Consider the following 15,991-nt stretch of genomic DNA (forward strand, 5'->3'; position numbering starts at 1 on the left):
TGAAACATACACAGGTTCATCATACAGATATCAGATTTACAAACAATGTACACACATGAACAGAGGTTAATCACACAAACATTGTATACACATGTACAGAGTTCATCACACAATCAAACAATGTACACGCATGAACACAGGTTCATCACACAAACATCTTATATACATGTACATAGGTTCATCACACAAACATCTTATATACATGTACAGAAGTTCATCATACAAGCATGCATAGAGATTCATCACACAACCAAACATCTTATATAAATAAACAAGAGGCCTAGCGGCCTTGATGGTCACCTGAGATAAGCAATATTGAATATAAAGGTTAAAAGGTAGCTATCAAGTGTCATGAAACAGAAATTGTGACACTGAATATAATAAGCCAGTGTCAATACATGCATACCATCAAAACTGTCATCCTATACTGACAATTCTTACAAAATTATTTCCAGTGGGCAATAACAAATGTTATGCTCAAAAATGCAATTTTTCTAAGAAAATTACAGTAAAGTTTAAAAAACTCTTTCTCCCTAGGAAGAATGGGGCACCTTCCATGATTCTATTCATACAAAGCATTTGATTCTACCATATCTGGGTGTTGAGAAGAAGATATTTGAAATTTAAGTCAATTTGACCTTTTTTGGCCCCGCCCATCAGCCCTTCGGGATCAGCCAGAATCAATATGGGCATTCCATCAAGCTGTTATCCTTCGCTCATAATTCTAACCAAGTTTGAAATATTTCTAATGGATGTTAAACAAAATATGCTCAAAAATCCTTTTTTTCCTATATAAACTATGGTACACTTTACCCTCTCCCCACAGAGAAATGTGACACCCTGGAGTTGTGAAATTCACAACTTTGTTAAAGCACCTTAAGGTACTCCCAGCTACAAATAGCATTTGATATATGGAGGTTGAGAAAAAAATTTTTGAAATTTAAGTCAATTTGACCCCTTTTGGCCCCAAGAGGTTCTATGGAGTGGGAACTGTGTAGTACCCAAATTTTGGTTCATCAGGGAAGGTTTCTGCAAAATTTCATTGAAATCGGACCAGGAGTTTTTGAGAAGAAGCTGAAAACATTAAATTGTTTACAGATGCATGAATCCAGATCAAGGTGATCGCAATAGGTCATCATGAGACTTTGTCTCTCGTGACCTAAAAATAGAAAAGAAGAGCACCAACTCCTAAAGCCAGGTAGACTTTATTTAATCAAGTTTCTGGCATTTAGCTGTAGAGGAAAGTAGAATATACTATTGGCCTTCCTGGCTTCAGGAGTGTGCGCTCTTTTTTATATTTTTTAGTTGTTTAGTTGGTAAGAGACCTCTGTATACCTTCTGAAGCCTAGAAAATGAACCTTAACACACATATGAACTAAGCAAGATGTTGATTCTTCAGAAAATTCGTCAACTGGAGATTTTCTTGCATCAATGTATGGCATTTCTGTTATTTTGAGGCATTTTTATTGATCATTGTTATTGTACTATTGAGAAAAAGATGCCGATAAAGTCCATCTCCGAATCCGTTCTTACTTATCAAATCCAACGGCCCATTCAAATGTGCCACACTTTACTTTGCTGTTTTTCTTCGACACAGCACACACAAAAAACTGTCTTCCATTGTTAGGTCCTTGTTTCAAAACTGTTCGTAAAGTACACGGTTTTCCGTGAGCTTCACACAATGGGAAGAGGTCATCAGCCCACTACAGGAGAGTAAAACACATTATTAACAACATTATATCAATTTTTTTACAACATGGTTTCTAAAATCAGAAATAAAAAAGGTGAAAATATTTATCTACCACCTTGATAATAAACTTTGAATAAGAGACCTAGCAGTTAACCTCTTCCCTAGGGAAAAATATAAGTCCCATTTTGGTAAAGCATCTTCAATCCGAGTCAATTTGACTCCTTTTTGGCCCAATCCATCAGCCCCTGGGGGTCAGGCAGGATCAATATGGGTATATCATCAAGCTGTTATCCTTTGTTCTAATTCTAACCAAGTTTCCAATGGAAATTGGACAAATTATGCTGAAAAATCTATTTTTCCTATATAAACTATAATAAACTTAACCCCCTCCACACAGGGAAATGTGAGACCCTGGGGCTATGAATTTCACAATTTTGATTAAGCACCTTGTGATGCTTCTATCCATGAAGAGCATTTAATACCACCATATCAGGGTGTTGAGTAGAAGATTTTTGAAATCTGAGTCGATATGACACATTTTTTACCCCATCCCTCAGGGCCCTTTGTGGTTGGGATGGTATAATTCACTTTTTTATTTCATCTTAGACCAGGGAAAGTTTCTGCAAAATTTCACTGATATCGGTACAAGGATTTTTGAGAGGTTGAAAATGTAAAAGTTTATGAATATATCTGTTGCACCATGTCGTACAAAGGTCACACAGTAGGTCACCATGAGACTTTGTCACAGGTGATCTAAAGATAGAGTATAGATTTATCACTTTTGACTTAAGAGTATTTATGTACTTACTTGGAAATATTTGCATTGTTGTTGTCCCCTTGTAGAGCATGAAAAAAACCAGCGTCCATAGTTATCTCCCTTTTTAAACACCTCTCTCAAGGCACATTTCTTATTGTGCCCAGGACAACATGGAATTCTACTGTCTCCTTTAGTGTCCTCGACTTTTCTTCGTTTTGCAGGCTTTTCAATGTCAAAGCTTTCTGGTGTTCGATCTAACTGTGATTTCCCTCTAAATCTTGTCTCTGACAATGTTCTTGCTAAGAAAGATGAGGATGGGCCTTTATTGGTGCTGTCTGTAACTAAAAATTGTGAAAACAAATAAATACATTTAAAAATCATTTTAACATTAACTGTTAACAGTAGAAAACTCATCAAATCTACAGACTTTATTTAACTAGAACTGATAACAGTAGAGAACTCATCAACTGTTTACAAGTAGAGAACTCATCAACTGATTACAGTAGAGAACTCATCAACTGATTACAGTAGAGAACTCATCAACTGATTACAGTAGAGAACTCATCAACTGATTACAGTAGAGAACTCATCAACTGATTACAGTAGAGAACTCATCAACTGATTACAGAAGAGAACCCATCAACTGTTTACAGAAGAGAACTCATCAACTGATTACAGTAGAGAACTCATCAACTGATTACAGTAGAGAACTCATCAACTGATTACAGAAGAGAACCCATCAACTGTTTACAGTAGAGAACTCATCAACTGGTTACAGTAGAGAACTCATCAACTGATTACAGTAGAGAACTCATCAACTGTTTACATTAGAGAACCCATCAACTGATTACAGTAGAGAACCCATCAACTGTTTACAGCAGAGAACTCATCAACTGATTACAGTAGAGAACTCATCAACAGTTTCCAGCAGGGAGCCCATCAATGATTACAGTAGAGAACTCATCAACTGATTACAGTAGAGAACTAATCAACAGTTTCCAGCAGGGAGCCCATCAATGATTACAGTAGAGAACTCATCAACTGATTACAGTAGAGAACCCATCAACTGTTTACAGCAGAGATCTCATCAACTGATTACAGTAGAGAACTCATCAACTGATTACAGTAGAGAACTCATCAACAGTTTCCAGCAGGGAGCCCATCAATGATTACAGTAGAGAACTCATCAACTGATTACAGTAGAGAACTCATCAACTGTTTACAGTAGAGAACTCATCAACTGTTTACAGTAGAGAACTCATCAACTGATTACAGTAGAGAACTCATCAACAGTTTCCAGCAGGGAGCCCATCAATGATTACAGTAGAGAACTCATCAACTGATTACAGTAGAGAACTCATCAACTGTTTACAGTAGAGAACTCATCAACTGATTACAGTAGAGAACTCATCAACTGTTTACAGTAGAGAACTCATCAACAGTTTCCAGCAGGGAGCCCATCAACTGTTTACAGTAGAGAACTCATCAACTGATTACAGTAGAGAACCCATCAACTGTTTACAGTAGAGAACCCATCAACTGTTTACAGTAGAGAACTCATCAACTGATTACAGTAGAGAACTCATCAACTGATTACAGTAGAGAACCCATCAACTGTTTACAGTAGAGAACTCATCAACTGATTACAGTAGAGAACCCATCAACTGATTACAGTAGAGAACTCATCAACTGATTACAGTAGAGAACTCATCAACTGTTTACAGTAGAGAACTCATCAACTGATTACAGTAGAGAACTCATCAACAGTTTCCAGCAGGGAGCCCATCAATGATTACAGCAGAGAACTCATCAACTGATTACAGTAGAGAACTCATCAACAGTTTCCAGCAGGGAGCCCATCAATGATTACAGTAGAGAACTCATCAACTGATTACAGTAGAGAACTCATCAACTGTTTACAGTAGAGAACTCATCAACAGTTTCCAGCAGGGAGCCCATCAATGATTACAGTAGAGAACTCATCAACTGATTACAGTAGAGAACTCATTAACTGTTTACAGTAGAGAACTCATCAACTGATTACAGTAGAGAACTCATCAACTGTTTACAGTAGAGAACTCATCAATGATTACAGTAGAGAACTCATCAACTGTTTACATTAGAGAACTCATCAACTGTTTACAGAAGAGAACTCATCAATGATTACAGTAGAGAACTCATCAACTGTTTACATTAGATAACTCATCAACTGTTTACAGTAGAGAACTCATCAACTGATTACAGTAGAGAACTCATCAACTGTTTACATTAGAGAACTCATCAACTGTTTACAGTAGAGAACTCATCAACTGGTTACAGAAGAGAACCCATCAACTGATTACAGTAGAGAACTCATCAACTGGTTACAGTAGAGAACTCATCAACTGATTACAGTAGAGAACTCATCAACTGGTTACAGTAGAGAACTCAATAAATCTACAAGGCCTTGGTGAGAGGATGTTAAGGAAAGACGTACTGATATATTTATATAATGTATTTATATATTAATGTTGGATTTTCATTTCAATAAAAAATGGTACCTGACTGCTGGACACTTGTCCTGGTTGTGAAACACATCTCACAATTGAGTTGACTTGGACCGTTAATGAAGGTACACATCCCACAGGCCCATTTTTGGTCACTTATGGCTGAAGCTTGACCAGATGTGACCCAACCCAGCAAGGAGTTCTTCTTAGGTAATATTCTTAAATACAATTAAAAGTACAAGGTATGATAAACATACTTCAATATCGAATGTAAAACCAATATCAACCAAGGTCAACTTCCTATCAAAATTGAATGTAAAATCAAGGTCGACTGATGGGTGCAATGAAAGGATATGAAAACCTTTTACCAACATAGTACAAAACCAATATTGAGATAATATTCTATGGAATTGAAAACAGTCCATCAAAGTGGAGCAATCTTCTTTCCCCGCCATTCATAATATTGGAACATTTTTCTTGGACATTGTCAACATACTATTACAGCAGGCCTTGATAAATTTCAGAGTAATAAATAAACAATATGACATTTCCGTCACTGACCAATACTGTATATCACTTATTTTTTGTGTGGTATTTAATTTTGCTTTGATAAGGAAGAAGAGCCAGTCGTCATTTTAAATCTCTCATGATTATTTGTATGGCGTCCTTGTTCTTAAGACGTTGAATTGGATTTACTTCCATTTACACTTCTGTTGAATTTGTAAATACCTTATCACAATATCACACTCAAATCTTCTAGACATACTCATCTCAAATTCAGACATCTTAAGAACTTTGTATTTTATATGACATCCTGTATTGCTGACTGTAGAACTGCACAAAATGGCATCATTCAAATATACAGCTATAAGTCAGAGGTCAAACATGTGTACAACGATAGATAGAATGGAAAGTCTCTGATGCTATTTTTTGTGCTGAAAAGATGCTAAAATTTTTTACAATATCAGAGATTAACATACATTATATCTATTCTTTAAAGTGACAAAATAAACAGTAGGAAATTGTAGAAGTCATTACCCCTTGGACGACTACTGTATAATTAGTATAAAAATGTTATGTAATGTTAAACATCTGGACAATTGAAGTCCTGTCTTCATACCCCGAAAACAATTCAATTTTTTCTTCAAACATAAATGCAAATGGAGTGAACTTTCTTTTTTTTTGTCAGCGTACTGGCCTCTGCTCCAGTAAATAAAATTCACTATGGACACAAAATGTATCACATGAATAAATCACTTATCAGGTACAGTCACATGACTCTCGTAAGCAAAATGTATCACATGAATAATCACTTATCAGGTTTATCAGGTATAGTCACACGACTCTCGTAAACAAAATGGTGCCCAGTATGAAGCTATTGATTGCCAATACTGGAGTTTGGTTTTTTCTAGAGTTGATGTCCCTACTAGTTCATCATTCATGAATTCAAAGTCTTTTTTTTATTAATGTTTGCAAAATAATATGTTCGCAAATATATCTGCAAAGGTGAGTTTGTGAAATTTAATTGAGTTACAGTAGTAATGATATCAGCAATGTTACCTTTCTTTCTTCCGTACAAGGTCATTGTCCTGACAATTCTCACAGAAGTAAGTCATCCTCGAAGAATCATCACCTTGGCGACATCTCACAACCTTGCCATCACATTGTGTACATTTCACTTTGTTGTAAATCTTCAGGAATTTCCCAAGATTTGTTCCCTGTCTTCTACACTGAATTTGATAAAGCCATCCTAAGATTATCTAACAAAATTATCCAAAAATTATATATAACACATTAGATAATGTAACAAGATATTGGTTAAAAGATAACAGTTCTATGGACATGTTGTATGAGACAATGGGTCACTGGAAATTGTCCTTAATAAACATGTTGTATGAGATAATGGGTCACTAGAAACTTTCCTTAATAAACAGGTTGTGTAAAGTAATGGGATATTGGGAATTGTCAATTATAGACAGGTTTTGTGAGGTAATGGGACATGGAGAACTGTCCTTTATAGACAGGTTGTGTAAGGTAATGGGACATTGGAAACTGCCCTTTATAGACAGGTTGTGTGAGGTAATGGGACATTGGGAACTGCCCTTTATAGACAGGTTGTGTGAGGTAATGGGACATTGGGAACTGTCCTTTGTAGACAGGTTGTGTGAGGTAATGGGACATTGGGAACTGTCCTTTGTAGACAGGTTGTGTGAGGTAATGGGACATTGGGAACTGTCCTTTGTAGACAGGTTGTGTGAGGTAATGGGACATTGGGAACTGTCCTTTGTAGACAGGTTGTGTGAGGTTGTGCAACTTTGAGAACTTTCAACTTATAAAGACTTCTTCATAAATGTTGAGATTGTAACATAAAATTATTATCATCTGAAAAATGTTTCTTTCCATGAAGAACTCACCTTTAGAAATATCATAGAGAAATCTCTTGTCATTTTTACTAGGTGTGACACATGATCTCCTGACAGTTCCTCTACCTGTAACAGGACATCCTGATAAATAATATTGAATGTCATCTGTTAGTGCACAGCAAACATTTTGCTGAAAACTCTGGACTGCATTTTTGCAAACAAAATAACTTGTCAAGTAAACTGCCTAAATATAAGTTATAAACCTACCTTAGAGTCTGGCTTCACCCCGCTGTCAAACAAAGCCTGTAAAACATAAATAACAATGATATTATTATGTGTCCTATTTTTACATCCATACCAATAAAAGCACTGAGAAATCAAGTCAATCGAAGGAGTGTGACACAAGAGGCCAAAAAGGCCTGCAGTGCTCACCTGGATACTTCAGAAATCCCAACAGAACAGAAGAATGTTCATCATTCAAATGATTTCTTTGTCTGTACATTTGCTTCCTATAACAGTTAAGATTAGTTTTCAATTCTTTATGTATAAACAGAGGAAAGAGTTTGAGATTAACTTCTATTTCCTCTATCTGGCCCATCTCTCAAGGGAGTGACACTCCCTGTAAATACAAAACTTATTTCTCTGCATACAAGAAATCTCTAGATTAAATTGGGTGGTACTCCAAATAGAAGAAAGTTTTTAGCTTTGTCCCCATGGGAGTCAGCAATGCCATTAATTCCAATTCACATGTGGTAATTGTCTATGTAGGTGTTCTAAGCTGATAATATTTTAAAGAAAATGTTGACTATGGACAGACAAAAGACATGCTACAGTATTAATGAAGTCACTGGCCACTAGAGATCAAAAGGGCAAAAACTCTGCATACAATAAACAAACCATCTAAAACTGGCAGGATGCACGCTAAGATAAGGTATATGTCATGTCATAATATACACAAGACAATGACATAAAACAGATGACCATATGACCTTGACAAACTGATGAATTGACCACGGATACTCTAACAGCCAGAAAAGTTCTGACCACTGGTTAGTGATGATGTACCCGAAACTAGTTTCTGAACTACAGTCAATTCCGTCCTTAAAGGTTACTCAATGGCACCTAGGAAAATGGTCTTTATAGACAGGTAACATTTACAGAGATCTGGTCTTCATACAGAGGTACTCTTCATGATAGGTTTGATTGTAAGTCTAATACAAAATGATTATATATACAGGGCTCTTGATCTGCCAGATTTGGGGCCAAATATTCCCAATTCAAAATAGTATCTTTTTTTCCCAATTTAGACCCAAAGTTTTCCCAATTCTAAGGAAAAGACCATGATTTTCCCAATTCAAAGGACCCTGGGCCCCAGTCCCAAAATGGGGTGTGAGAGCCCTGATATATCTAATGATAAGTACACTGCTAAGATATATTTTCAATACAGGTAGTTCAAATTTTCAGTTTTACCAAAAACTAAAATCTATAATTTTATTTGTCAATTTCTTTTTCACTCTGTCTCTGTTTTTTATGATTTCATTCCACATTTGAAAATATTGTGAATAACAAGACTACTTGAAAATAATGACATTTACAGTCCTATCATCAATACCTCGTTTTTGATTATATTCCCAACTCCAGGCAGTATTGTTTGGTCCAGGAGAACATCACATATCTGTCTTCCTTTTTGTTCAATTACCAAAGCAACAGCACGTTTTTGATTGAACACAGGAGAGCAGATGTCGACATCATTCAGGCTGTCGTATCTCTCTCTACATGACTCTGTTGATCTGTAACAGAAACAAAAGCAATCCATAATTGCATAAATCACTAGCAGTAGCCACCGTAAAATGGTGACATTAATTGTTTTATTTTTATCAAAGTCAGTTACAAAGATGCACTTTTGATGTAGCAGTGAAATGAAAGTCCCAACTTTATTGAGGGGTAAAAAAAAGGAAGCTAGTTTAGCACAAATGAATATACTTTTCAAAAATGTGATTCAGAATTTCATTGTGAAATTAACAAAATATTTTTTCATTCCTACACATGTAACAGATGTCATCATCTATGCTAGGATTTCAACCAAGAATCTATATGTTAGTAAGTCTTACACTCAATAGATAAAGCTAAAGATAAGTTCACTTTAGGCAAGCTGTATATTGTTGTTAGTAGTTACCATGAGAATTATATAGATATAATGGATGTCTACACGAAATGGGAGAGGCGTGGAAGGCCCACTTAAGCAGTGATGAGCATTTTAAAAACTTCAAAGTCAGTTTTAATATAATAAAAAAGTCCAAAAGTGAAATTTGTCAAAATTTAGGATTATTTCAAAATAAAAATACTTTAGTATCAAGTGAATGTACAGACTGAATAGTAGACATATTGAGTTCATAGAATTATCAAAAAGCATTTAAAAAATTTTCATAGAAATATCTAAAGGTTTGAAATGAGACACTGATGGTGACATCTTCATCAACGAAGATATGTAGGAAAAGCATAAGCTTAGAATTCTCCCTCAAAGACTTAATGAATGAATTAGAAAATTACCAATGCAATTCCAGAAAGATACCCAGGAAAGGAAACAAACCAAGTAAGTATTTTCAATGAAAATCCTACATGAAATATTTCATGTGTTTTGAATTCTCCTCTGTTAATTGGTCACATCAGACTCCAATGTTTTGTTATCAAAGAATAAGATAGTCAGGCAGGCAGGCAAAGACAGGGAGAAAGTGATCAGCAAGGAAAGCTTTAGAGGACACAGAAACCAGGTTCAGACTCAAAGCCATCACGGGGATGGTATGTTGCGGAAGACAGGGTCTGGGAATAAAGCATTGACAACAGTGGAAAATGGTAGACTGGTGAGACGAGAGGACTGGTACAGAGTGAGGTCAGAGTTCAGAAGGAGGAAAGAGGAGAAAAGCAGTGGCACTGGGTTGTCAGGAGGCGTGGACAAGGTGGGACACAGAGGACACCCGACTAACTTGGAAGGACATCTGGTGATATCCATCATTTCAGATGAAATTCCTCCTGCATTCAGTCTATGATGTCTTGCCATCACTGTTAAATCTTCCCAGGTGGGGACTGATATCAAACCAGGCATGTGTGCTATGTGGCAAAAGAGGAACCTTAAACCATGTGCTGACAAGCTGTCAGATGGCATTAACTCAGGGCCCTTACATGTGGAGACATAACAAAGTACTCTGTTAGCTTGCAGATACATTGGAAAGGATGGCCAGGAGGAAAGTAGACAAACAGAAGGCTTGTACCATCAGCTTTGTGAAGGAGGGGCAGAATACATCAGCACCTTTGGCCTTTTGGAAATGACAGGCAAGTGGATAATGGAAGTGGCTTTGAATGAAAATTGTCTTTCCCTAACATTGTCCAGACAGCTCTCAGACCAGACATTACACTGTGGTCTAAGGGAGTGTGGAAGATGTTCAGTTCACTAGAATTATGGGTAAGGAGATAAAAGGAGCAGTACAGAGGCTCACCCAAGCAGCTGAACGTGCCTCCAGCGACTGATCACCACTGCGGACCCACCACCCATCTAGCGAGTGTTCCGAGTTGGGGGTTGAAACATTCAGTGGAGGAGGTACTCCAATGGATCGCCAGTGCCAACTGCCATCAATGGCATCTGTACTATGCAAGCTGATACAGTACACACTTCTAACCTTTGAAATAGTTAGTCAGGTTATACTAAATTGTCAGTAAAACTGAAATAGACGGCCTGCCAAATATGTGACCATCTCAGGAAGTAGGACTCAACTTCCTGTTCCAGATACTGTCTTTCCTGTGCCATTCTATCTAATGTGTCCAGTCATACTTTACGTAAGGAACAGGTATATGATATTGTGTAATTTTTTTTTCACTTAAAAAAACACTAAACCTGATATCCGCTGCTGACTTGTAAAAAGCAAGTTTATCAGTAGAAAATTCCACCTCAAAACTTGGAGGTTCTGATGTACTCCCACTTTCATGGTCGTGCTTCTTATCATTGATCAAGAAAGATCCAGCCATTAAAAAGTGAACTCTGCAATAAAGCAAAGACAAGCATGGTCAATATGATACAGTATTAATTACTTTGTTCTGCAATAAGCCCAGGTACCCAAAACATTATTTTATATTTAAGACAGAGAAGATGGAGCATCAATATCTGGATTCCATGGTTTTATTATTGGTTTGTATGATTCAGCTAGCTAGGCATGCCATCATCAAAACAATGGTATAAATATCTAAATAGCAAAAGTTAAAAATACAGCTCAGCTGTGACATAATTACAAATGTCTTTATCGTGGGGTAATGACAACACAGTAGCAATATTTCCAGTTAATTTACATTGTATGGTATTCCAGTGAAGGATGCAGGGGTTTTCCAAGCTTACAAGAGTACTAGGTAAATAGATATCTCCTAACAGAGTGAGAGAGAACCAAGGTCCCAGTTATCTTCCGTCGTTAATTGGATCATGAAGGAATCAAAGATGGATACCCAACAAGTATTCAACAGAGCCTCATCAAGGAATGTAAATACAAATGATGGCTAGCCTACTTAGCTGAAAGATGTAAACCAATAATAAAACCACAGAATCCAGATGTTGATGCTCCATCTTCTATGCCATTTGAGGTCTTCCTTGAATACTGTTTGGTTCTTTAAAATACTGTGGGGCATCCATCTTTGATTCCTTCATGATCCAATTGGAGACTGAAGACAACCAGAAGGATGATACTCTCACACTCCATACCTGCCAACTTTTCTGATTTTGCCGAGAGTTTCCCAATTTTCAGTCCCTGTCCCGGTCTTCCGATCATATGGGTCTAAATTGGGGTAATCTCCCGATTTTATAGATCATGAGTCTGCTGGGTAGGTCATAAGTAACCTTTCTATATTTGTCATATAGGAACAGTAACAGGTCAGGTTGACTACCTGGCCACAGAATCAAGGTCTAGCTGTTAGTATACTGCCCAATTATCTAATTAGTGTCATCTAAGTTAATCCTCGCTGACCGCTAAGCTAAGGAGCACACATGTACATTGCCTGTTGTTCCCTACTTACAGCTGACCAAATTAAGATTAGACCATTGGTCAGGACTCAGGAGCGGGCTCTATCAAAGAGTCAGTTAAGATGAAGTCATTATACAGATAATTAAGTATTTCTAACTATATACACGGTATAAATATAAATAACAAATTCAACAAGTAAAAGTTTGAAAAAAGCTCTTTATGAAGTGACAATGTGCTGATGTTCTCAATCAATGCCCAAATTTCCGGATTGGTATTTAATCTATCACTATTTCATATACATATATTTCACAGTGAAAACAAATATTCAAATATCATGGACCATTGATTAGATCTAAATAAAAAGATTCTGAATTTCCTAAAAGAAATTATTTCATTTATCTTTTGTTGCCTATTTCTATAAAATTGTACTAAAACGACTGCTTAAGATTTTATGAAATACAATTAATATTTCTTTTTTTCTATTTTTTGTTCTTGTTTCAATTGAATAATTCTTTCAGAGGCATCATATTTGGAAATACATATCATTACCAACACCTTAACAGCTAATTCTAAATCTAAATATCTTTTACATTGTGTGAGTTCAACGAATACCGAGAATTTCTATAAATCTTACTTTTTAGAGAATTCACATTACCTATAAATTCCAATTTTATCCCGACTTGCTAAAAAAGATATTGTTATAATATAGTAAAGCAGGCACATTATTTACTTAAACCTATCTAAAAGTATTTATTAAATATACATTAATTAACTAGATTTTCCTTTGTGACAAATGTCCCCCATGAGAATTTTGAAAAGTTGGCAGGTATGAAATTCTGTTAGGTGTTTTGTATTATTCATTTCGAAAGTCTGAGATGGACTTATCAAAGGACAATAAAATAGCTTCAGTTTATACTGAATGATCATATAAAGAATTTCATAGATTGTGGTGACAGCAAACTTGTTATAAGTTAGGCATATTCAATATTGATTCAGTAGGTAAAGAAAATGCACTGTTATAGGTAATTAAAGGAAAAAAAGTGAAAAAAATTCAACCTTAAACACATCTCTCCAAAGAACATGAAGAGTTCCTTGCCCAGGGTTAGTACTCCATCCAGCTTCCTGTTGATCAACTTGTCAAATTGTGATGTTGTTGCACCTTTGTGATGTTTAGTTTCCTGTAAAAGTCATGCATAGTAATGTTTATAAATGATACATTTTTTAATGAAAGATGTTTTTTTTTCAGAAGTATCTTGACTTGATCTAAGAGTTGCATGTAACATCATGAGGTAATGACTTCTACAAATAGGATCTCTGATGTTTTATAGTTGTGTAGAAGTTGAGATTACAGGTTTCCTTACTAGCTTCGGATACAGGGAATTTCCGTTTACCGTATTTGAGCAGTAAATGTCCAACTAGAGACTGAAGGTCTGTATTTCAAGTCCCTCTTGGGGCAAGGTGTTTTTCATTTCCCCTTCCTGTTACAGATTTGGTGCCATTGACCAATCCTTGGTTTTTGTTGTCTTTGAAGTCAAAAACTTTGTGAAGGAGGAGGTGGTGTAGAGGTTGAGAGTACAGGTCATCTTTAGTCAAGCACAGAGTGTCTGGCTAGAGACCAAAGGGTCGCTAGCTCCAACCCAAGCAGTGGCAGAGTGTTTTCCCTTCTCCTTCCTATTAAGGTAGCCTAATTTATATATATATCGTCTGGACATTGGTTCCGGACCATGATGTATTTCAGAACAGCCATTTTGTCAAGCTGTATCATATAACTGTCGACCTTCCTGACATAATACCCAGATAATTTTGGTTGTTGTAATATATCACACTTCCAGAAAGAATAAAAATGGGGCAAAGCCACAATTGGCCAGGTTGTGGGATGAGAGCAATGTTACATATCGTGCTCAAAACAACATTTCAGCCAATGAGAGGCTATCACGCTCAAAACAACATCTCAACAAATGAGAGGCAAAGGCTGCCATCTTGGATTTTCCATGCCAGACTGTTGAAAATGACTAACTTCCAAAGCCCAGAAAATCTAGAAAAATTATCCAGAATGAATTATAAATTAATAGGTGCACATCTTCAACATATATATAAACATCCTACAAAGTTTCAAGCTTCTACATCAAAAACTCTAGGAGGAGTTGATTCTACAAAACTGGTACCCCTTTTCCCTGCCAACTGTAGAAAAAGACTAAGTTCCAAAGCCTGGAAAATCCAGAAAAATGTCTAGAATTAATCCATAAAACAAGGTGCATATCTTCAACATATATATATAAACATCCTACAAAGTTTCAAGCTTCTATTTCAAAAACTCTAGGAGTTGATTCTACAAAACTGGTACCCCTTTTCCCCACCCACCTGCCCGCCAACCCAGGTGCCCGACATTCACCATATTATAACCCGGATTTGCACTATGTGCAATCCGGCCAAAAATTTGTTTTTTAAACCATTCACCATAAAATATTATGAGTAAATATTTCATGGGCAAAATTGTGTATTTTCTCTTAATACAAATTTTTACATGTCGGTCATCCTCCTAGATATGATGAAATAACATTAATTTATCCTCAGATGCCAATGGTTCATTGTCGTTTGTCATATGAATGAAAATTGACCATGAATAACAGGTCATGCCTCCTTGCAATTTTTTGGCTACAAAAGTCCAAACTTCCATGTCTTATATCGAAAAAATGATGATTTTTGAATTATCACTTTTGATGACTCATTTATTATTTTATTAAACTAGCGAGTTGTAGACTGAGAGATGAAAAAATCAACTTCATTTTAAATAGTTTGTGCTATAAAAAGGAAGTTTACCAAGAAATATGGCTCATTTGAGAAAAAAGGATCAAACAATTAAAACTTGAATCTAACACTTCAGGAGAGAAGCATAAACACAAGATATCCATCATTTTCGCACCATAGATTTATATTAATTCTTATTTTCATCAAAATGTCATTATCGTTCAAATTATGTTTGTAGGTAATACATGAATACTTCACTGTGATTTAGTGATGTCATCAGAAACGCAAGTGCAGGCACATGCATTGCAGGTGAGCGAATTTGAAGTCTTATCCGTGGATATGGTTTTTTTTTTTAGAAAAATACTGGCATTTCATCGATCAGTTTTTAAAAAAGTCTTATAGTATAAACGCATTTCAAGTCATTTATGTATTTGTTTGGTTTGGTGGAAGTTCATCGACTTAGCGTAGCAGGCGAAAATTATTCTGAAACTAATGCACCAAGGATATAAGTTACATAAGGACCAGCATCATCAATACATAACCCACAATTATGTAAAGTTAAATCAATTTTGCTGCAACGTTATAAGTTGTATTACCCGATCGACAGCAGCTCCATGGACAGACTTGACGGTTTGACCGTGAAGTTTTCCTTTGATTTTTTCGCCTTTAATCTTACATCCAGGTCCCTCCACCATACTGACATCTCTGGGTAATCAGGCATCCAAATAATCCGCCATATGACTATGCATCCTCATCACTTCCGTGATGGCCTTACAGCTCTGTTCATTGGTTTATTAATGCAATATTCCACCAATCATAAGCTTCGACTCAAGCAAGAATTCTATTGCTGGCTCTGAGGGTAGGTGTGTTTACATTTATGTAAATAATGGAATAAATCTACCTGTGGATGAAAGAAATCAAAACATTTGCAAATTGTTTCCGTGTAC

The 15,991-nt window shown here is 36.1% G+C and overlaps 1 protein-coding gene across 1 annotated transcript; it reads right to left on the reverse strand.

The window, feature by feature from the left end:
• Positions 1 to 1,113: 1,113 nt before the first annotated feature.
• Positions 1,114 to 15,739, reverse strand: LOC132545196 (endonuclease 8-like 3). The gene is made up of 11 exons (XM_060208871.1): positions 15,641 to 15,739; positions 13,353 to 13,474; positions 11,186 to 11,329; positions 8,909 to 9,086; positions 7,564 to 7,599; positions 7,348 to 7,422; positions 6,494 to 6,663; positions 4,988 to 5,151; positions 2,499 to 2,767; positions 1,534 to 1,703; positions 1,114 to 1,159 (listed from the first exon to the last, which is right to left on the reverse strand). Exons 1-11 carry the CDS (start codon positions 15,737 to 15,739, stop codon positions 1,114 to 1,116), a joined length of 1,473 nt encoding a protein of 490 aa, XP_060064854.1.
• Positions 15,740 to 15,991: the final 252 nt, after the last annotated feature.

Source organism: Ylistrum balloti, unplaced genomic scaffold, assembly GCF_031769215.1.
Source record: "Ylistrum balloti isolate Yb309-2 unplaced genomic scaffold, AGI_CSIRO_Ybal_v1 Utg369830, whole genome shotgun sequence".
NCBI lineage: Eukaryota > Metazoa > Mollusca > Bivalvia > Pectinida > Pectinidae > Ylistrum > Ylistrum balloti.